The 23,280-nt window shown below is 28.1% G+C and overlaps 3 protein-coding genes and 1 long non-coding RNA gene across 5 annotated transcripts; 2 read left to right on the top strand and 2 right to left on the bottom strand.

Annotated features, from left to right (window-relative positions):
- Positions 1–6,399: 6,399 nt before the first annotated feature.
- Positions 6,400–9,470, top strand: LOC132919674 (zinc finger protein 664-like). The gene is made up of 3 exons (XM_060981447.1): positions 6,400–6,905; positions 7,796–7,935; positions 8,182–9,470. The coding sequence occupies exons 1-3, from the start codon at positions 6,663–6,665 to the stop codon at positions 9,140–9,142; spliced, it is 1,344 nt and encodes a 447-aa protein (XP_060837430.1). The 5' UTR covers positions 6,400–6,662; the 3' UTR covers positions 9,143–9,470.
- On the top strand, positions 6,916–7,619 carry LOC132919675 (uncharacterized). Its single transcript, XR_009660663.1, has 2 exons — positions 6,916–7,090; positions 7,174–7,619. It is a non-coding gene; the product is annotated as an uncharacterized LOC132919675 (long non-coding RNA).
- Positions 9,471–9,893: 423 nt separating the features above from the next.
- LOC132919673 (ubiquitin carboxyl-terminal hydrolase 15-like) lies at positions 9,894–14,922 on the bottom strand. The gene is made up of 10 exons (XM_060981446.1): positions 14,159–14,922; positions 12,869–13,865; positions 12,704–12,797; positions 12,463–12,638; positions 12,247–12,375; positions 11,336–11,991; positions 10,735–10,851; positions 10,540–10,667; positions 10,326–10,469; positions 9,894–10,223 (listed from the first exon to the last, which is right to left on the bottom strand). The coding sequence occupies exons 1-10, from the start codon at positions 14,383–14,385 to the stop codon at positions 10,186–10,188; spliced, it is 2,706 nt and encodes a 901-aa protein (XP_060837429.1). The 5' UTR covers positions 14,386–14,922; the 3' UTR covers positions 9,894–10,185.
- Positions 14,923–16,253: 1,331 nt separating this feature from the next.
- Positions 16,254–22,773, bottom strand: LOC132921710 (exocyst complex component 1). 2 transcript variants are annotated; one of them, XM_060984878.1, is made up of 15 exons: positions 22,443–22,772; positions 21,674–21,760; positions 21,517–21,612; positions 21,298–21,412; positions 21,076–21,230; positions 20,560–20,787; positions 20,255–20,497; positions 19,087–19,318; positions 18,502–18,731; positions 18,008–18,192; positions 17,715–17,925; positions 17,485–17,638; positions 17,282–17,427; positions 16,982–17,176; positions 16,254–16,758 (listed from the first exon to the last, which is right to left on the bottom strand). In XM_060984878.1, the coding sequence occupies exons 1-15, from the start codon at positions 22,602–22,604 to the stop codon at positions 16,606–16,608; spliced, it is 2,592 nt and encodes an 863-aa protein (XP_060840861.1). In that variant the 5' UTR covers positions 22,605–22,772; the 3' UTR covers positions 16,254–16,605. The 2 variants fall into 2 exon arrangements, with proteins under 2 accessions (XP_060840861.1, XP_060840862.1); XM_060984879.1 differs by lacking the exon at positions 16,254–16,758 and having other exon boundaries at positions 17,129–17,176; positions 17,278–17,427; positions 22,443–22,773.
- Between the last annotated feature and the right edge of the window lie 507 nt (positions 22,774–23,280).

Here is a 23,280-nt window from a genome sequence, read left to right as displayed (position 1 = left end):
TATTACTGTAGGTTCTCTTTTTAAAAATCGAATAAATATACTTTTAAATGCATTAATTTTGTGGTTTCAACTACTTAAAAAATTGTATGGTATCATTTATTTTGTTGTGGATGTTTGTGTATGGAAGACAACTCCTATACCTTTTATTTGGAGAAAGATCGTGTTTAATACATGATGTATCAATAAAAAATGGTATACAAATTCATCAAGATTTGAAAAGATAAGCTGAAAGCAGAAAAGGATATCGATGTGAATTTTGTTTTAATGTAATTTTAATCTACAAGCTATGATTCTAATGTTCTGTCAAAGATGTAAACAATAAATAAATGAGTATAATATTAAAATATTTCCATGTGCAACTGTTAATGCAAATTAAAATAAGTAGTTTACTTTTATAAATTTTTTGTTCTTTATAAATTTAAATTTTATAATATTTCAATTCCAACTACCAACTGTACATTTTATTTTACTATTGGGAAACTAGCTGTCTAAATAAATAAATAAATAGTATATATAATTAATTGTATAAATAATTGTTCGGTCGTTCGGTGCGTATTTAGTTTTATTTTATATTTTTGTTTATAATAATTTTTATGGATAACTGCTGTATTTAATGATACAAATATTTCAAACTAATACTAATTTGAGTATAATATATATATATATATATATATATATATATATATATATATATATATTGTAGAACATGGAACAGTTAGTTGAGCAATTTGGCAATTACTATATAACATCTTGCCACCTCAGCCCAGCTATAAAAAAAACTTAATAGCTAATACGTATGATTTAGACACTTTTGTTTTTAATTTATTTTGTTTAAGCTAAATCCCGTTGGGTAATCCTCTAGTAAAGAAAATATAAGAGCCATGCTGCAATATTTATTTTTATGGTTAACTGTTGAGTCCACATTCTCATTACCTACTTTAATATACCTAAAAAAAATATATATATTTAATAAAACATAAAACATTACAAACAATTAAATTATATCGTGTAAATCATTTAATGAATGTACGTAGTATAGTATATTGTACATACCTATAATAGGTACATGAGAATGTAACTAGCGAGTATATGACGGTGACACATTGTAATGGCGTCTTAATAAATAAATACATTTGTTAACAGATTTAATAAAACACGTATTTGTAATTCCCATGAAGAATAAAGATTTTTATAAAGATCTTTATTCTTCATGGTAATTCCAAAACCAATTAGAACAACGCTCAGACTTAGTCGTAACAAGTTTAAACTGTTTAAAGGGCCTAATTTATAATGGAAATGACAAAACGATAAATAAACCACCTAGATGAATTGATGAGGAAACTGGCAAACACTGATAGAGTAGACGTGGTATAATACGTAGACCAGCTACCACCGATCATCGCTTACACCACCACGAGATATATATAAAGACCTTTCACAGAAAAAATAAATTATATCACATCAAAAATCCTAAGCAAATAAAATATAAAAAATTCCTTCAGAATACAATGTCATATATATTTCTGAAGTAAAAGTTTTACACTGTAGGTATTTTTCTTTAAGTAATTTAGTTATATATTATATACAATTAAATTTGTCATTAAAGCGTATACATATAAGTTTAAGTAAGTAATGTAATAAGTTCATATTAGATATATTATATGAACATGAATATATGAGTGGTATAAATGTGTTTGGTATAAGTACAATGTACATATTAGTACAATAATGTAGTAGTCGTCTCTTATAGCAAAGTTAAATTATTATATCTCGTAGATGGGTTGTAGTAAATAATTACCTAAACTTCTTTAATTAAATATGATTGTACGTGAAAGTAACTATCATAAGATGTTACAACTAAATTATGCCCATCTTTTTACAGATTCGGAAAGGCTATTTTTTTAAACAGTTTTTATGTATAACCTATTTTATACTCATCAGATTTTCAAAGTTATTTAAGTTGAAATTTTCAAATAATCTTTCATCGACTAACCTTGATAGGTACTTCCTAATTTATAGAAGTGGAAGCCGGAAATATGTAAGTATCTAATGTTTAAAAAATATATACTTGCGCTGACTAAACTCATTTTCTGTAAGCGCTTCAGTTGTTATCATCGTATTAATGTATTATCACAGAATAGATAAAATCTATTATTTCATCTATCTGTAGTATTATATTAGAGATGGATTAGATCGCTGTGCTACTATGCATTTGCAAAGTGAGTCGATACAAAATAACCCGATGTGTATTAACCTATTGTTGAAATACAATTTTTTACTATAAACAAACTTAAACACTAATTATATTAGTATTTCCTACGCCCGCCAGATAAGAGATAACATCTTAATTTTTGATTGCCCCCGCACCATTGGGCTTAATTTTAAACAAATTTGATTCCCCACGTACACATAACATATAAATTATAAGTCAGTTTGGGTCATAACCGTTAGTCGTTATAAATTTGCAAATTCACATACTATATTACTTTAGGTATTTACAATTATTTAACACATTGGACACAACACTATTTTTATGATGTTTCTTCGTTAAAACAAACACTGTTCTTTCCCAGAATTGTAATCCTCATATTTACTCAATAATAATAATGTGTTGATATTTTCGTCTGTCAATAAGTAATTTATTGTTTGGGTGAAATAGTGCGATCTGACTAGTCTGTAAATAATCACAGACAGGTGGTTGAGTTAAAATGTGTGTGTCTCTGGTTAGTCACCAGAGATGATAATACGTAGGACGTAGATATATTGATAAATTGATATAATGATGTTATTACGTAAAAAATAAGATAATAAGAAAAACTAATTTGGAATAGCTAAAAATAGCTAAAACTTGAATGAAGGGACCAAGGCCTGGGGGATTCATCCTTGTACTTATAAGTTCTAGAGAATAATAATCACCTACCAGATACAAATGTTAAATTCATGCTATTACCTTTCTCCTGATCTTCAGAGGGCTCTCGAGGTCGTGTATTCAAGAATTTTGTCAAGTACAGAGTACACCGTATAATAAGACTTATAATATGTAAAGCATTATATTAGGTAATATGAAATATAAAATAACCATGAATCTTACCTGATTTGCAGCTATATACCTATATGTATTATGTATATATACAGTCTTGTGATGTATATGAATACTTTTTTTGTATTTTAAATGCTTTTCGACCAATGTATTTTTTGAATACTTAAAAATACTTTTTATTTGTATTTTTATTCTAAAATACTAAATACTTTTTTTCATTCTAGTGTCCTACTCCAAATTCCAATTACCAATATTTCGTAACGTACTATTTTAGATTTAGTTTCTAATTTTTAAAATATTATTTTATACGGGACACAGGTCACAGACCACCACTGGTTAGATTGGTTTTTATCTTGAATTTATAATTAGTCTTTCTTCTTATTTTATAAAAGTTATAATAACAAAAATAATACAATTATAAATATTTCAACATACAATTTATTGAACTAAAAAAAAAAGTATTTGTTTAAGTATTTTGAATACTTTAAAAAATTATTTATATTTATATTCAAATACTTTAAAGATGTATTTGAATACGTATTATAAATACAAATGACACCAATTATTTAAATACGTATTCTGAATACATTTGAAAAGTATTCTTAACAAGACTGTATATATATATATATATATATGTGCTATAATATAATAAAGTAACAAAAATAAAGAACTCTTTAAACACGTGAATCCAGATAAGTATAACACTAATTTAACTCGTTAAAAATTGAGGTCCAGCTGTCGCTCGCAGGATCCGGTGCTGAGAGGTGTTTCTATAATGTATAGCTGGTGCGCATGTACTGTTAAAAAAGACGACTCATAGGCTAGTAATGACGGCTAGAGTGGCTTGTGGCTTTATCAAAGTCCCCTGCGTTTCCAACAAACTAGCTTTAGCCTTAGTAGCAAAGGCCCTTATTCGGCCATCCTTTATTGTATCTAGCGACACATAAGAGAGTTAGGTACACGTCTTGCGCTTCATTGTCACAAATAAGTGTCTGTTTCTACGTGACCTTACAATTCAAATCATCCCTTTCATCAGTGATGAAAATTTATATTAGATCTATTGGGAGTAAACATTATCTGCGCAAAACAACCTGACCATAATTTATTTATTATTTTTTAACTATTAAACAATGATATGTGAGCATATCATTACAATGAAATATTGCTAAATATAAAAAAATTCATCCTGTTACGTATAACAGTTTATTGTAAGTATTTGTAACAATAAATTTAAAAAATAAAATAAAAATGGCAAAATTTAATAATAATATGTGACAAAGAGTTGATAAAATTCAGTTATTTTAATCTTTATACATTATCTAAGTGTACCTACGCAAATTGATAATATTTTTATTAAAACCATTTCAAATATTTGCTTAAATGTTTAAATCAGGGCTTCAAACCGGTTAAAACCGTTTTTGTTATTAACCGATATTATTGAAAAATTTATACGAACGAAAACAAAAACGGAACCACAATTAGTTATCTATTTTATAGAACAAAAACAAAATAGTTAACCAGAAATATTTTCGTTCTCGAACGGAAATACAATTTTAATTTCAAATAATAATTAATATTTAACTTTTCATATTTTGTTAAGGTAGTTGGTCAGGTAACCTCAGGTAATTAGTTTTTCAATTATGTATTATTATAGGTATAATTATATTTTTTGAGTATAACCTATAACCCTATGATTTATAAAGTAACGTACTCTAATAAGTCTTAACAATTTTGTGTAATTAATTTATATTATATGTATAGCGCTATCTATAAATAGAGAAATGAGAAATGAACTTCGTTGGTATTTTAAGAGGACATTTTGTAGCTGATCAGGAGTTTTCTACAAAATTACGACAATTTACCTAACCAAACGTAACGATAAATAATTAAATAATTATTTTATCAAAATATTGAACATTTCATAATTTTTATTATAATTGAAATACATACACACCTACAAATAATAATACGTCATAAACCATACATATTCTAATTGACACAACAATTTTAGAGAAAAAGTAATAAGTAGGTATTGTTAACACTATAGGTATGTACAACACTGCAGCATTCTTTGATGTCACACGAGCGTTCTACCGGGCAAAACAGTCAGTCTCTTTTTTAAATGAACTAAAACCTACCTTAACCATAAAATGATATCGTAGTCCAACATCGCTTATAACTTCAACCACTTTTACAATTCAAGTCACGGAATTCCCCGAGGAGTAATAGCAACATCACTCGCATTTTCAACAGTTTATATTCAGATCGCCAAAAAATCCATTTTCGTGTCCTTAAATATTCCCTAAACTCACAATTAATTCTTTTGCTACAAATTATCTATTTTAACCAATTGTGAAGTACTGCGCAAAAATCAAACATAAACAAAATACAAATAATTTAAATCAAAATGTTAAATAACAAATAAAAGCCCCTTTAACATCTCAAATCAAACATTACAGCTGACACACACACATATCTAAAAAATAAAAATTGAATACAAAGTAAAGAAACCGGTTTTCAAACCTAACACGACCGGGGCCATATTTACCATTAGGCAGGATAGGGCCTCGGATTTTTATGAACCTTTTTTTTTTTTTAGAGTATCTATTACTTTCATCATATAAAACAAATACAAGAAACATAATGTATTTCAAAAAAATAAAATAATTAATCCTTATGGGCGTAAAATGTAAATGAAAATAAATACAAGTCTATTTTTATACATACTGGAAACACCATACGGGCCACCAATCACAACAAATATCATGGTACATATGTCTTCTTTAAACTTTGATGACATCATAAATGAATTTGCTTTAAAAAAAAAGCAAGAAAAGTAATATTATAAAATAGCTAGTTAATTATTTCTATTATAAGTATAAAAGTATAAAAATGTATTGTTTTTTACAGGTACAAGAATGAAGAAATCTGTAGCCTGTAGATATCAAAAATGTATAACATTATAATAATATTATGTCTGTGAAAATGTATAAGTAAATACTAAATTGTAATAAATTATTATTTTGTTGTATACAACTAATTTGTGGAGGGGGCTATATATGCTACTGTTGACAAGGGGATACATTTTTTATTTTTTGCCCAAGGTCACAAAATGCCTAAATCAGGCCCTGACCACGGCCCATAGACCCATTCTCCGATTACCCATTGCTAGCAAAAAAAAATCATTTGAAAATTTCATGTGCGCGAATCGGACGTCCATGGAGGAAAGAATCAAAGCGAACCCACCGACAACGATGGTGGTCCAACCCACATACACCGCCGCGCCTATCGGACTTTATCGCCCGCAGCTGTTGGTGACGTTATCACATGCGGTTTTTGTGGTGGTGGTGGTAGTACCCGTTATCAGGTCGGTCGTCAGTCGCCGCCGTCTTGTAAACAACGCAAACTCGGACGACCGAACTAGAGCAAATGAACAGGAAAAATCAGTAAATCAAGCGATGCGCATTGCCCAGCGTTACTGGCGACGACCGCTGACGACGACCAACATCACATCACGTCCGCTGGCGACGACGACGCTCTGTTGTTGACCACGTTCGTCGCGGTGGCGGTCAATGTCAATGTGACCGGCGGCGGCGACGGCTGTGGTGGTGACAACGGCGACATGGAGCTGACCAAAGTGTGCCGGCTGTGCCTGTCTGCGGTCGACTGGCCCATCAGCGTTTTCGACGAACTGGCCGACAAGATAGCCCAATGCCTGCATATCCACATATCCCGCACTGACCAGCTGCCCAAGCACGTGTGCGTCAAGTGCAAAGACACCGTCAACGAGTTCTACGCGTACTACACCAACGCGGTCGAGTGCCAGAAACAGCTCGATCAGCTGGCTGACGTCCAGCACAACATGGTAAGCCGAGCTCATCTGGTAGTGCAAACCGTCAGAGCTGCACTGCGACTGTCTACTCACAGTCACCGTACCAATGATCTTGTGCATATATTTCCACCACAATTAACTCCAAACGCTTTGTTTATGATTGTTTCCACACTCATTTTTCTCATTTAATTCGGTTTTTTTTTCATCATTATACTTGAGTAGGTGTCAAGCAGTTAAACCCAATTGTTTATCCCAAACTATTGACATTTAATATTTATTGTTTTTTTTTTTTTTTTTAAAGGTGTGTCCATTATCTAATAACGGTCTCTAATGATTAGATAAAATGTATTTCATGAAAACAATTATATGATGATATTAGAAACAAATTTCTCACATTAATTTATTAACAGGAAAGGTTAATTAGATTTAGGTTAACATGTTTTTGAAAGTCATCTAAGAAAATATTAGGTGCATTATCGATCTGAGATCTGATTATAAAGTTTATATTATTTTAATCTAACACTAATATTAATTCATTTAGTTTCAAATAATTATACCTCCTGACTAATAAATACTTAAAAAATGATTGCACACATCAATTATTTAGCCTACTTTTTTTTACACACTGCTAAAATGATTGCACCTAATATCATTATCTTATACATGTTTTTGTATTTTGCCAGGTGTGAATTATATACACAAATAATAATTGTTTGCAAAACAAATACATTTTTCATTTTAAATTCTTCTAAGAAAAAATTGTTCGTAAAATACCTTAATCTATTACAGTAAAAAATATTAAAAATTGTCTAATGTGATTAAAAACCAAGTTAAGTGAATCTCATAAGAATATTTTTTTTAATAACTCGTATATTTAATTTTAATATGTACATTTGATTTATTAAAATTTCTTTAATTGACAGGCTTCCAGTAGTTTTGAACCAGTGGTAACCATTAATTATGACCAAAATACAGAATACAAATCTGAATACAACGAACCAGAAAGTTGGTCTGAAAGTAATCAATCAGAAATCGAAATGAAAGACACTGTGAAAATAGATCCGTAAGTTCATACTATAATAATATACTGATTTTCTAAAATTATTGATCTTAATTTATAACATCAGGTATCAGTTTATTTACTTGACTTTATAATATACCTTTAGATCTGAGTATAATATTTTAATATAATAGAAGTTGTCTGTTTGATATTCCATCTAATTAAATATGTACATTCTTAATCATAAACAAATTTAACTTTATCACTTGTCATAAACTCATATATTTATTGATTTATTGTGTTTTACAGTGCTGAAGAAATTGATGACGACCAAAGTTCAGATAGAACTAAGACACCTCGTAAGGTTAAAATAAAATTTTTCAAATGCAGAAAATGTGAAGAATCTTTTAATACTAAACACGCATTAAAAGATCATCAAAATGATGCACATCCACACTCTGCATACAAGTGCAATTGTTGTGATAAAACATTTGACACAATGTGTGCTCGGCAAAAGCACAAAAAAGAAGAACATCCTAGTGTTACTTATTCGTGCGACACATGTGATTATCGTACACCCTATAAAAGTCGAATGCAATATCATGAAAATAGACATAAAAAAGTCTACAGTGTATTCTGTGATACGTGCCAAGCAGGTTTTTTTAATAAAGACGAATTGGCTACACATGAAATTAAAAACCATGGTGCCGAACCATACCAATGTGATCGTTGCAGCAAATTATGTACGTCCAAGACCAATTTATACAGCCATATGAAAGTACATACCACATCAGCTGAATCAGTTAGTTACCAATGCGAAACCTGTGGAAAAGCGTTCAGGCGCATAGGGAGTTACAGACGACATATTCAGTCACATTTAGGTCTAAAATACGAATGCTCTTATTGTAACAAGCTGCTGAGTTCAGCACACCATCTGAAACTTCATGTGCGTATACATACTGGTGAAAAAAATCACGTGTGTGAAATGTGTGGCAAAGCGTTTACAGTTAGCAAATACCTAGTTGAACATAAAAGAATACATACAGGTGAGAGACCGTTCAAATGCGACTTGTGTTCTAAAGGTTTTACTCAAAAGACATCATTACGCATACATACCAGATGGCATACAGGAGACCGACCATATAAATGTGAAGTATGTGACGATAGATTTGTAATCAACACATTTTTACAGAGGCACATTAAAAAACACCATCCTGACCTTGTAGAACCTGTACAAGACCCATGCGCTAATTCTCTTCAAACTTTATGAAGTGTTATTTGAAGTATGTTATTTCACTCATTTTTATGAAATTACTTCTCTATTGTTAATACATATTATTATATTATTGTAATACACTACTTTTAATAAATTATATAAATACAAAAGAAAAAATATTAAGTTAAATAATTTTAGTCTTATAAACTTCATTATCTTTCAGCTATTGATTATTTATATATTTTTTTTTTTTATGTAAGTGAATATATATATATAATTTAGATATTGACGAAAGAAATAACCACTTAGATTTCATCTTTCATTTGTTAAAAGTACACTCAACCACAAATAAACAAATCGATGCAATAAGATTCCAATATAATTTGATTTTTGTTTGATTTATACCCAATAGTAAATTTTTATAAATATATGCTTATAATATCTATTCATAATTATTCAACTTACTATTACAACACAGAATGATTTGTTTTCAAGTAAAAAAGAGAAGAAACTTTTAACATGCCTTAATACCACAATTTAAGATTACTATCTAAATTGTGCTTAATACTAACAAATTATTATCAACTGTTGTAAGATAATAATGTAAAAAAAGACATGTACAATAAAAGTAATTGCCAAACAAATGCATGGATCTTTCTAAAAGTTGTATTTTAATAATATAAATTTTAAGTTAGTGTTATTCAAAGTAACTAATTTAACTTTTATATACATTATACTATGTACATTCCAACCTTTGTTAATAACATAACTAAATAATAATACTGTTTATATAGTAAAAAATTAATTCATAAAAAATAACATATAATTTACTCCATTAAAAATTTACATACTCGCATTTTAGAAAGGAATTTTCTCACAAAGGTACTAAAAAAATAATAAATAATTACTAGAAAAAAATAATAATAATATAAGTAACATCAACAGTAATGAGAATTGAGGACAAGACTTTCAAGATTAAATTTGGCTAGTCCTTTAACCTTAAAAATATTCTTTTGTTTAGTTTGATAAACACAAGAAAGTTATAAAATAGCAATTATTTTTCAATAGGTTCTTATTTTTTTTATTTAAAAATAACTTCACAGTCCTGAGGAATCGGCATCATCATCAGGTAATCCTGCAATAAGAATATAATATTTATGTCATCATATAAAATCAGAAAATATATTCTGAAAATAAAACTATGAATTTAAAAGTAATTGACAAATATACTACATACCTTGTTTCTTGTAAAACAAAATATATGCATTACAATAATCTTCTTGTCCAGGTGTTGTTTTAGTGGCTGATTCGTCATTATAATAATACCATTCTTCTGACTCCACATGTTTAGTATAAGATGTATAATGGCCCATAGAAGTACCTAACACAACAGAAATAAATTAATAAAAAATTAATTTAATTAATTAATTAAAAAAAATAATATAACATACTTCCTGTATGACAAACACAAGCATACAAATCATATACTAATTCTTGTTTTATGTCCAACATCAATCCATCTAAAGGAAATACTACACTATCTTGTAATTTTATTCCCCAATTTTCATGAAAAACAAATCTAAAATGATAAAATACCTATTAAACTTATTTTTAAGCAGGTATAATTAAATAATAATTTTTTTTACCTTTTTAAGTACACAATAAGACATCTAGGATACTTGGATATGGACAATGTTTTAGTGGCACGTTGGTTTTTTTTGCAGAATGGACACCACCAAGGATTATTATCATCTAAAAGTTCACTGTAAATCAAGACCATTTAATTAGTTTTTAGAATTTATTCTATATACTATGTATCAGGGTGGTAAAACTTTTCTGCATAAAGATCTATTACGAATATATTTTTATTTTTAATAAAAGCTATAGAATATATCATTTTTAAGAGGAGTGAAGCTACTAAATATTTTAACAGAGGAATCGACTGAAATTTTCTGAATTTAGCAACCCCTTAATATATAGTATAGAATATTAAAGTTTGAATATTAATATAATATTAATTAACAACAATTTGTTAAAAATTCTTGTTATAAAATATAAAACTTTTGAATCAATTATAATTAGTTGATACTTGATAGATAAATTTAATAAACTTGTCCCTTACCACAAAAGTGGTGTTTGAAAATAATTATTCTATGCGATGAAAATATGAAATAGATTTAACTAGATTAAAACTACTCCAAAAATATAATATTTTCTATAAAAAAAAATATTTAATAAAATTATTACCTTTGGCAAAAAGCATTAATACAATCATATATTGAAAGAGGTTTATTTGATCGCATTTGTTCAGTAGATCCTGGATGTAATTTAGTGTCTAGCAAATATACATCTACAAAATCTTCAAAGGTAACAGCTAGTGTATCACCGCTACGAAACTTGATTATACCATCTTTGGGAATAATACAGCCGCCACAATGTACATCCCACATGCATCTAGAGCACATGGTCCCCTGACCATCAACTAATGATAATGAGAACTCTTCAGAGTACGGATGAAGTTTGGCCACTTCAACATAAAGTACTTCAGCAGGAACTTCACTTGGTAAACGAACCAATGCTGGTCGACCAATTAAACTTTTTCCATCAGCTTGTTTAAACACGATTGGAATAGTCAAACGTCGTATAGCTTGATTTATATTACCAGTAGGTTGTTCAATTGGAATTAAATCCACCTTAGGGTCTATTCTTACTCTACAAACAGGGCAATCCATTTGATCTTTTTCTCCACTAGAATGAAAACAACTCGATTTAATGCATTCTTCACACAATATACAAGTGCAATCTTTGATATCTTTGTGGAGTACCATATCAGGTTTATACTCTAAGCATATGGTACAAATGTCTCCTTGTTCAATATTTCCAGAGTCTATATCCATTGGTTCCTAGAATTACACATATTTTTAAGAGATATAAAATATTGATTAGTATACTTCATTGAATGTAAAAATGTTTAGTAATACTATGTATTTTAATGAAAACTAAATAATGCTATAGGGTAAATTATTCAGCAACTTTAATATTATTCAATACATTAATGGCCATGATTTAATCTACTATCCACTCAAAAAAAAAATTACATAGGTACCTATTGGCTATTTGATAATATGTAAACTAACTATACAATAAAATGTACTTACAATTTGTGTGTTTCCTTCAATGAATTCTTCAATATCACCATTCACGAGGTCCAAATTAATTTCCAACACCTCAAACGCATACAAGTCTCGGTTATTAGAGTCAACACTCCTCACTTGATGGTCATCACTCTGGTAAAATATATTATTTAATATTAATTAACAAATCAATTAAATCATATAATTGCAAATTTAGTATTTTTCATACAATATACTTACCAATATTTTTGAAATATGTCTGTTAAAAACTTCAGCTACAACCAACATATCAGGGTGTTTATCTTCACCTATCAAATTTACCAGCTCACTTTTAACCTTTTTAATATCATCCTGTTTATTAACAGTAATCAAATATTTCATTGGTGGATTATGTGTTGCACTAACAAATGTTATATCTAATAAAATAAAACATTAAACATTAGCATGTCAAATAACACTTTGATACTTTTATTTAACTTACACATTTGTTGTTGAGTAGCAAATGGTAAAGGTACAGATAGATACATGAAAGGTTCATGCATTACGGACACATAATTACATTCTAGACATGTAACCTAGAAAAATAATGTTTAATTAATAATAAGATAATTTTAATTATTGGTTTATGATATAATTTGTTACATACAGAACTTTCAAATTGTCCTTGAAATATTTTATTGATAATGGACTCTTGTTGAATACGTTTCTCAAGAACAGTAGATCCTATTGAATCAGCTTCTACAAGCTCTGACTTAGATATTTTATTATCATCTAATTTTACACGCTTTAAATCCATAAGTCTTGAATCAGATGAGGAATCACAACATATTTCTCTTTTTCCGTTCAACAAATCATTAATTTGTACCTTGGTCTTCAGAAGATCTGGTTCACAAGAAGATACAGAAGAAGCCATCATGGTACCATCATTTGGTGACACAAGAACATCAGAATCGGAATTATTCACTTTCTGTGTCATGAAGTCTTGATCCTCAGATAATTTTTCTGTTAAAATGTCACATAAAGTTTGAGGTAATTCATATTCAGACGAACTAATTACAAACTCATCAACTTCACGTGGCAATAGTTTTCTGGGATTTGGGGACTTACGAGTTTTACGTGATGTTACTTTGCAGTGTTTGGCAAAATGCATCAATAGTTCATCATTTAGGCTATCTAATAAAAGAGCCAAGAATTCTTGACAATCATGCTGGCTGCAATCTCGGAACTGTGCGTATCGTTTTCCCAACACATATTTGAACTGATGTGGATTAATAACACTGTACTGTCCATGCCAAAAACGTTTAGCAAGATCGGAAAATTGTCCAATTAACGTCTCTTCAGATCCATCATTGTCAAAGCCCAAAAAATAAGACACAAGACTCTCTGTAGATAAGAGAGCTTGTAAACCAGCACTCATAAAACATGTATTACCAAGGTTTCTAAGACCACAAACACCAATTTCTGCAGTTGGATCAGATAAATCGGCATCAGCAGAAAAAATTGTGCTTAACCCTAATCCTGGTGTTTCAGCTCTAGGAACAGTTTGAATACTATTGAACTCATCAAAATCACTTGGACCTGGGAGTGCAATAGGAAAACTTGAGTTGGTTGATGTAGGAAAACATGATGTTGAATCTTCACTCCTAAAAAGCAGTAAAAAAAATTCTTTACTCATAATTGTCAGATAAAACTATCGTATAGAAATTTACTCCATTAATTTTGGACATAAAAAAATAATTTAAATGTTATCTTAATTTATAACCATGTAAAAATATACTTGAATGACGTTTGATTTACAATTTTATATAAATCATCATCAAAATTAAAATTTATCAGTATAAGATTTTTTTTTATAAACCTACAATAAGGAATCAGGTATAATATTATATGTTGTTGAAAAGTATAGTATTGAATCAACAGGTTCTTGATGACTTACCATGAACTGTCAATAGTCATCATCTGCGACAGTCCGTTGTTGTGCAGATAAGTGTCGCTGTCTGTAATTTCAGACAGTTCAGGCAGTGTTTTTGGCAAATCTTTTTCAAGGTTTTCGGCTAGGAAAGCCGAATCACCAAAACTCTCCTTATCGTCTGCCCGCAAGTAATCGTACCGGTTACCGTGCAACGAACTCAGTATGGACGTGTCAACTTCCGAGGTTTCCATAAGTCGATCAGTCTGCGTCGGGTTTAGTATGAAAGATATTTAAAAAAAAAAATTTTAATATCGCGACTGTTTTCTCTCTGCTTTTGGAGACCCGTCTCAGTCCGTTGCAAGTTCACTCTCTCGCCTCTCGAATTATATTAGATACGGATCGTCGTCGTCTGTTTCGTCCTGCAAAATATGATTGAATTTGGTAGTTGTTTCGTATCCAGCTATTTATTGTTGTGTGGTTTCGTACGCCACGGATACGTTCGAATGGTCCGCAGAAAGACTAACCCACGAACTTAAGCGACTAAAAAAATCTAACGTGCGATCTAACAAGCGACATTGACGTTTCAGATGTCAGCAGAACGCGCGATAACATTGCCGCCAGTCGCCACGAAATAATTAACACTGAAACGCAGAACGGAATAAGAAATATTCACGCGATTTATCTCGCAGAGAATTATTTGTTTATAATTCTAAACTATGATTTCAGATTGTTCCGGTACGATTTGTGATGAATACTGAATAATGAATACTGCATAATATCGGTGGACAGTGATCTAAGCTTGTTTCTTTTCCCCTATTTTTTCTTGGTTATGCGGTTTCAGAGCGGCAACACACCGGGACCGCGCTCGGTATAGACCAAGTTCATATTATCTATTATCTATCGATAGTATACCCATAATGTGGTATACGCCGCCTCCCATCATCCACTCGTCAATATACTCCTTGATGTAACTTTAGTTAGTAAGTACTAAGTTGGAATATCCTTGCTCCGTTATTAATGGATATTGTGTACTTTGCCACTTTACCGTAAATTGCAGATATATAATATACTATATAGTATCGGTAGCATGTACAAATGTACAATACTACAATCTACAGTATTAAATATTTGAATTTTGAAATGTTAAATATTATTTAAGTTTAGATTTATTTAAAGTATGATAAATGGGTGGCTACTTTCCTCAAATTTATGCAACTCGTGTTCTATTTTCTCTTAGCCCACATACACTCATTATGTCTTTAATATAGATTGTATATTTTCTCCTAAAAATAAAAATATAAAATTTATATTTCACTATATAATATATATAAGATATAACACATTAACACCCTACGCGGTTGATTTGAAGTTTTTTACAATCTAATCTAAACTTAGTCAACCCAGAACGATCCCTTAAAAATATATTTCTTACTTACAATACTTAGTATATTTTCACCGTTCCACGACACGGGCATACCGACTATAGCCACTATCAGTGGCGTATTTTCGAGGGGGGGGGGCTTTTACTATAAAAGCTCTTAATTTGTATTTATAAAAATAATGGAAATATGAAATAATTAGGTAATTATTAATTTATGACTCTTATGTTGTATTTTTTATATTAAAACCTTATTTTTTAGACCCCTACCATAAAGAAATTTGAAAATACGCCACTGGATACTATAACCATTAATTTTTATATTTAGTATATTTAATCAATGCTATAACAAACAACAATACTTATAGACTATAGAGTATAGATGTGGACCACGGTCAACTATTGTAATTTTATCATCGTATAAAATGTTGCAGTAGGTACGTAACAAGGTGGAAATATCCACCTATTATGTACACTCAGAGACATAAGCACAACAATGTATATTGTATACCTTTACATTACCTATTAAATGATTTAAATGCTCATAAGCACAACCAATTTGTACATACCTATATGCTAATCCCAAACGATATTTTATAATTTATTTGTATAATAAATTATTGAATGATATACAAGTAATTATTTTTAACTTGCGGCGCTTTGCGAACCTTTTACGAGTTTTGAAGTTTTGCCTGTGTTATATAATATATTATGACATAATTAAAATAATAAGTACACCGCTTATTGTTCAGTCTGGTAAAAATATGTGCTGCACCAGACACAAAATGGTGTGCACGTTTATATTATAGTATTGTATGGCATACTAATATACTATCAACCAGTGATATATTTTAGCTACAAATAAACATTATTAATAAATATTTAATTATAATAATTATAAATGAATAATTTTAAAATCATAAGTTACATAATTATATTGTATATAAAAAAGGATAATGTAACAAAATTTAAATGTTATATCAAAATTCAAATCATAATTATTTATAAATTATAAATATAAATAAGGTAAAATGTAATATAAAGATAATGGGTTAACAATTTATACATATTATATTATATATTTGATTATATTCTAATGGGATCTAGCAATTTCTGAAAAATACTGTAATAGATCTTCAATGGAAAATTCCAATGAAATCATGGAACCAGGATAGCACCTTTGAATTAAGTCTTCAATGTATTTATATTGTTGAATAAATTCTTCTTGCATAGCTCTCCAAACCACCTGAAAAAATAATAATAATATAATACAGATCAAAATATATTTGTTTTATTAATAAAAGAAAAATAAAATTTGACTTTTTTGTTTTGGGCATATTATCAGTATAAAATATAGTTAAAGCATATATTAAAATTATATTGCTAATTCAAAAATAATTAATAGTATATAATGAATCACACATGATCATATAAATAATACAGAAAAATTAAATATGAATAATTATTACTTGTAGTAAATTTTCTTCTTCACTAAGATGTTTTTCTACTTTTTTATACAAATGATCTAAGCCTTTTTTCACCTCTCGTCCATGATACTCTTTAGTTACTTTCCTTAATTCTTGTTTACTGAAAGCCACTTGATAACCAACTTCTGATTCTTTAATACCTTGAGCTACCTTAGCTTCCACACCTTCAAAGAATAACTGAACATAAAACAAAGTATTAAAAACTAATTAACTATGTAAATTAAATACAAAATAAACTTTTTATAGTTTTAAGGTTATAATATTATAAACTATTATACTTGCATTCAGTTTTTCGAGCGGTCTACCAAAATAACGTGTTACGTAAGCACTTAATGCTTCACTATACTTTTGTTTTGCATCTTTTCTAAATTGATCTAATATACCAATTTTTAATTGAGACAGCAATGCATACAAATGATGAAAATTCTCTAAGGTCATGAGTTGACTATTAATATTAATTTATTTTAAATTTTTTTAGGTCTTACCCATTCTGATAACTTCAGCAGGAGTCTTAGGATGTTCACTGGCAATTGAATGAATAGTTTCAAACATTACAGTTAAGAGTTTAACATACCATTTATCTAAATCAGTTCGACGCTCAGTTTCTTTAAATATTTGTTCAGCTGTTTTAGCAAAATACTAAAAAAAAAATTATACTTTTAACATAAGATAAGTAATATTATCAACAACAAATTTCAAATGATATTATATTTACCTCAAAATTGGCAACAAAGGGAAGTATGCCACATTTAGACTTTTTAATAATTCTTACGTCTTGAATTGACTTTAAGTGTGCGTGCATGAGTTTATCATAATTTCTTTTCACGTGAACTAATGCAGAACCATAAGTCATACTTAAAAAGGAGCCAGTATCATTAGCAGACATAACATGGCGACCTAATCTTACTAAAACAGCCATTGAATAACTAAAATAATAAATGAAATATTAATTTTTTATTTTGATTAAATTTAATTATTAAAGCAAAAAAAATGTATAATCATAGTTACGTGCTATCCATTCTTTCGTGATATTGTATAAATCCAATCAACTCTGGTTCTATACAAGCAAAAATTTCACCCATCATTTTTCTAACTTCTTCATTTATTTTTTTTTCAATTTTAGTCTTTGGTAAAGATGGTAATATTTCTTGATTTGACTTTACATCTACTCCATCTAAAGTTGTTTGGGTATTCTAGGCAAGAACAAAAGTTATAATATCATAAATAAATTAAACTTAAATTTGAACAAAAATCCTAATTTATGCATTATAATTGTTTAGTTAATTTAGTATAAACAAGGATATGTTACACCTAAGTTAAAACAGACATAAATAAACATTTTCCTAGTTTTATTTTCTGTATGATTTAAAGAAAACTTTGGTTAACTTAAAAAATTTAATTAAACATCTCAGGATATAAATAAATTTGTTTAAAATGAAAAGTTAAACTCAATTCTTAATATTATTAAAATTAAATAAGTAACAGTATCATAAATTATATACTTTGGTGGTAGGGCTGAGTATGTCTAATTGAAAAAATGAAACACAAAAATTTTGTTCAGATAAACAAATTGGTTCAAGTTCAGAGAGAACTGCTTCCAACACTTGGTCAAATCTCTGTCGTTCTTGAGTATCACTTTCTTGAGTCCAAAATTCTTTATCTACACCTAATAACCAATCTGATGGTGGGCCAGTTGACTTTCTAATATCTTCTTTAGAATTAGATAAATGACCTAAGATCAAAACAGTTATACAATACGTTAATTGAATATAATTTTTACATATTTATACATTTTTCAAACACTATAAAATAGCTACTTAATTTATTTTCCTAAAAAAAAACTATATACTTTAAATTATAACAAAGTTGAAATATATAATGCAAAATTAAAAATAATAATAATTGTTTAATATATTTTTTAATTATATTTTAAGTTAATACTTACTTTAAAAATAAAGTACACTAAATAATAAGTTATACAAAAATTAAATTAAAGTTTAAACATATATGGCAATCAAAATACTAAATAATAAATTAAGGTAACTAATTGTTCGTGAATGTTAATTAAATGAATAATTTTAGATTACCAGCATTTATACGCAATTTTGCATCTTCTAAAAACAATTTTATATCTCTTTCATAAAGTTTAGATAAAGATGATGTATAAACTTTATTAAGTGCCATAAATGATTTTCGATCCATTGCTTTACACCAATGCATGAGTTCTGTATAAGCAGCAAGTTCACGATGCAATGAAGTATGTTTCATGATGGTCAATTCATTGTTCGAATTTCTTTTTGTTTCTCCAATATCATTTCCCTAAAATTTAAAAGAGTTATAAACTATATTATAAAATTATACATTTACACATGTACATTATAATACATAATATATATTTACTGAAAGATATATTTTTTTTTTTTGTGTATTATAAACATTTGTTTCTTGTTTTATTTTTATTATTTGAATAATAATTTTTCAATATAATATTATAATGGTAATTTTATTCCTTCATTGATTTGTTGAAACCGTATAAACTTATAATTTAACAAATAATAAACAAAAATCTATGATTTAAGTTGCACATTTTTATTGATTGAAAGGATGTCACCTACATGTACTATCTCCATCTTACAAACTTACAACATGGCAAATTTTAAATTTTATAATAATCATAACTTACTTTAATATTGAAATATTGATAAAAGCCTCCTATATTATATATTATATTTTCTATGTAGTAAATAATAATTTTAAACTTAAAATTGTATAACAAGTCATTTCACTCTAATTTTAAAAATAATAGAATAAAATATATTATTTGAGTGTAAAATTTGTTTTATTGTACTTTTATTAAACCAAGACAACACAATATGTGGATATGAATATAAACCAAACAGTGCAAAATTCTCTGTGTGTTGCAGTCACATACTTAACACTTTTGAATAATACATCAATAATGAAACTATATTGGTCGCAATGGGACTATCAAAATCTTTATAAATTACCTAATATAACGAGATAAACCATTCTAATAAATAAATCTATCTGATTCGATGAATTCAATTAATCAATGATTATATAAAATACGGGAGTCCATTATGCCATGCCTCATACGTAGTATACATAAATATGTGACCATTTAAATTCATTAAAAGTATTAACAAGTTGGTCTGTTTTTCCCCTAATTACTCCCTATGTCTATATAATTTATAAGTATTAGATGTATAATTTATTATTTATTTTCAAACATACCATATGAATAAACAAATTATTAAGATGTCTAGAGAGAATTTGCGAAAATTTTGCTTTCCATTTTTCAAATCTTCTTCTTTGTTCCTGAATTGCTTTTAAACGAACTAAAGCTGGATGAATCTGTGCATTCATAACTGCTTGTAATTCTTTTGCAGCCTCAATAGCATCTCGTAATCCAGTTGGTGTAGTTAAGTCAGCATCAGTTAATGCTAATTGATGTTTTGGAGAGAGTTCTAATTGATGCTATTAATTAAATATTTATTATCAATAAGTTTTTTTGATCAAAGAGATTCATTAGTACTTACAATTACTTTTTGTAGTTCATTAAGTAATTTTTCATTATTTTTATTAGCTGTTTGAATATTAGCATTTTTCTGATCCATCTTATCAATAGTATCTCGCACATGTCTTAAGGTTTCATCATACATATCTAAAGCTGATTCTACCTTTTCAATTTCTTGAATAGCAGTTTCTAATTGATCCATTAATTTTGCAACTTGTGGTTCTGAGGCAAGAACACTTTGTACATTCTCCTATATTTTAAAATAATTAAATTGCACAACTAAGAAATATTTCATCTAATAATTTTCATAACCTTAGACAACTAGGCTTAAAATAAAATATTTATCTAATTCCAACATTTCAATAAAAAAATACTTTTACTATAAATATTTTTAAAAATTGTATTGGTATTTTAATGTCTCTTATAACATTAAGATTTATTACCAATGACCAAGACCATTTCAGAGCAGCCCACAAAAGTTTGATATGGTACTATTCAGATGTATTATTATGGTAATTAGAAATAACTAATTACTTACACCATCTAGAGCCATTAATTGAGTGGCCAACATATCTGTAAATGCTTTAGCATCCTTGGCAGCAAATCCACATTCTTTCATTAATAATTCTAGATCTTGTTCTTCTTTTTCTGATAGAGGCTGAAAATCTTCAGCACTAATAATAGGTGAAACAGCTAAACGAGAAAATGTTTTTAAAAACTGGTCAAAAAAATTAAGTTGTGTTTTAATTTAAATGCATACCTAAAGAAAGTTTTGATTTACGATCAGCTGGTAGCACAACTAAATCACCAGATGTCCAGTCAAGAGGCAAATTTTTGAATTCAGGTTTTTTGTCAAACACATAGCTTGCACATTGCTAAAATAATAATTAAGCCTTAATAGTTACTACTATAATACACTACAAATAATTATTCATTATTTATTAGTTATGAAATATTATTTACATAAAACTCAATATACCTTCCATAAAGAAATCAAAAATATTTTACGCTCCTGATTATTAGTTGCTACCCATTTATATGGTTTATCCAATGTCAATTCTATTTCCAAACAATCCTATAAAGATTAAAAATAATATATTATATATAAAAAAAACATGTATGGAGTATGTTATTACCTGAGATGAAGTTTTTCCATCAACAGTAATCAATTCATTCAATGACCATATTCTTTTTTTTTTCACAACCTTATTATCAAATTTTATCTGAAAAGTAAAAATAGGTTTGTAATATGATGAAAAATTGTAAACATATATAAAACAATTTTGTACATTTATTCTATAAGGTTTAAATTTGGCTTAATATTGAAATGTATACAACACAAATATTTATATAAATACTAATACTTCTCAAATAAATTACAAGTATTTATAACCACTGTATACTATTATACCTTCAAATTTAAATTTATAATATTTTCATTGACCATTAAATCTTGATAGAATACAATAAATTTATATTTTAAATTCAAAATAAATGCAATAGATATAGATTTATAGATTTTAAAATTATGTATTTTTAGTTTCTTAAGTGTATCACTGCATTTTGAATCAATAACTTCTAGGATTGTTTCTGGTGGCTATTTGATACGTAGGAGGTTGAAAAGTAACTAATTTTTAGTACTTATCAAATAATTGGAAAAACAAAAATAAATTATGGAAAAATGGTAATTTTTATACAAAACAAGTTTAAAAAAATCTATTTTGTTATTTTGTTGTAATAATTCAAAAATAAATAACAGTAGACACATTGTATACACTTGTTATTTTCATCAAATATAATTATTATACTTTATCATTTTCAAGAAAAAAAATTACAATTATTTTGAATTGTTTTGAACTATACCTACATAATAGTCATTTTAAATTAAAATTTTTTTTTAAATACCTGATGAATGTAAATATTTGAAGGTGGTTCCTTGGTGTCCGATAGACACAAATATCCAAATTTCTTTTTTTTTGAATCATTACTAACACCGACAAACGCCAAAAGTTTTTGATCACATTGATCGAATATTTCTTGTTGTAATATCTGTCGAGCAGTAGCCATTGTATTATTTACCACTCAATGTGTATAATCTAATAACTATAAATGTATTTTAAATTCATATTTTGTCCACAACTAAACAACTTATTAATTTTTATTTATTATGACAAAATAAAAAATTATATTAAGTTACAACTTATTATAGTGAAAATAGTGAAATAAACAATTTAATCATAGATTTGATAAAATTGATAAGAAATGCATAACCAATGAGGTAGCTACATAATAATCAAAACATAGTCATATGCCGCCACGCCGGGTTGTATGAATGAAGAATGAACCATTAATAATAAGCTAATGGTCCCACGATTCAGAGGCCCCGGGCCACAATTTTAGTGACTGCTGGCCCGTATAACTGAACTGTACAAGGTCTAGAGATTACTCTACTATACATAGTATTAAAAATAGTCATCATAGTCTACTAATTTTTAGACGGTTAAATCTTATTCAGAGGATGCTATTCACTCCTATAGCCTTCCTGCTGCATTTAAAAAATCAAAGGATTAATAAAAAGTTCGTCCAAATAACAAAAAAAAAAAAAAGGTTGAGCAAGTAGGTATCGCTTTGCTGTAGAGTAGAGGTGAAGAATACCTAGGTCACTATAATGGATCATGAATATGTTAAATTTTAATGCAATGACAACTGGTTTCATTGTATACGAAAAATGATTCTTAACGGA

The sequence above is a fragment of the Rhopalosiphum padi genome, chromosome 2 (assembly GCF_020882245.1).
Source record: "Rhopalosiphum padi isolate XX-2018 chromosome 2, ASM2088224v1, whole genome shotgun sequence".
NCBI lineage: Eukaryota > Metazoa > Arthropoda > Insecta > Hemiptera > Aphididae > Rhopalosiphum > Rhopalosiphum padi.
Note: the sequence above shows the minus strand (reverse complement) of the source record. Positions and strands in the feature narration are given on the sequence as shown.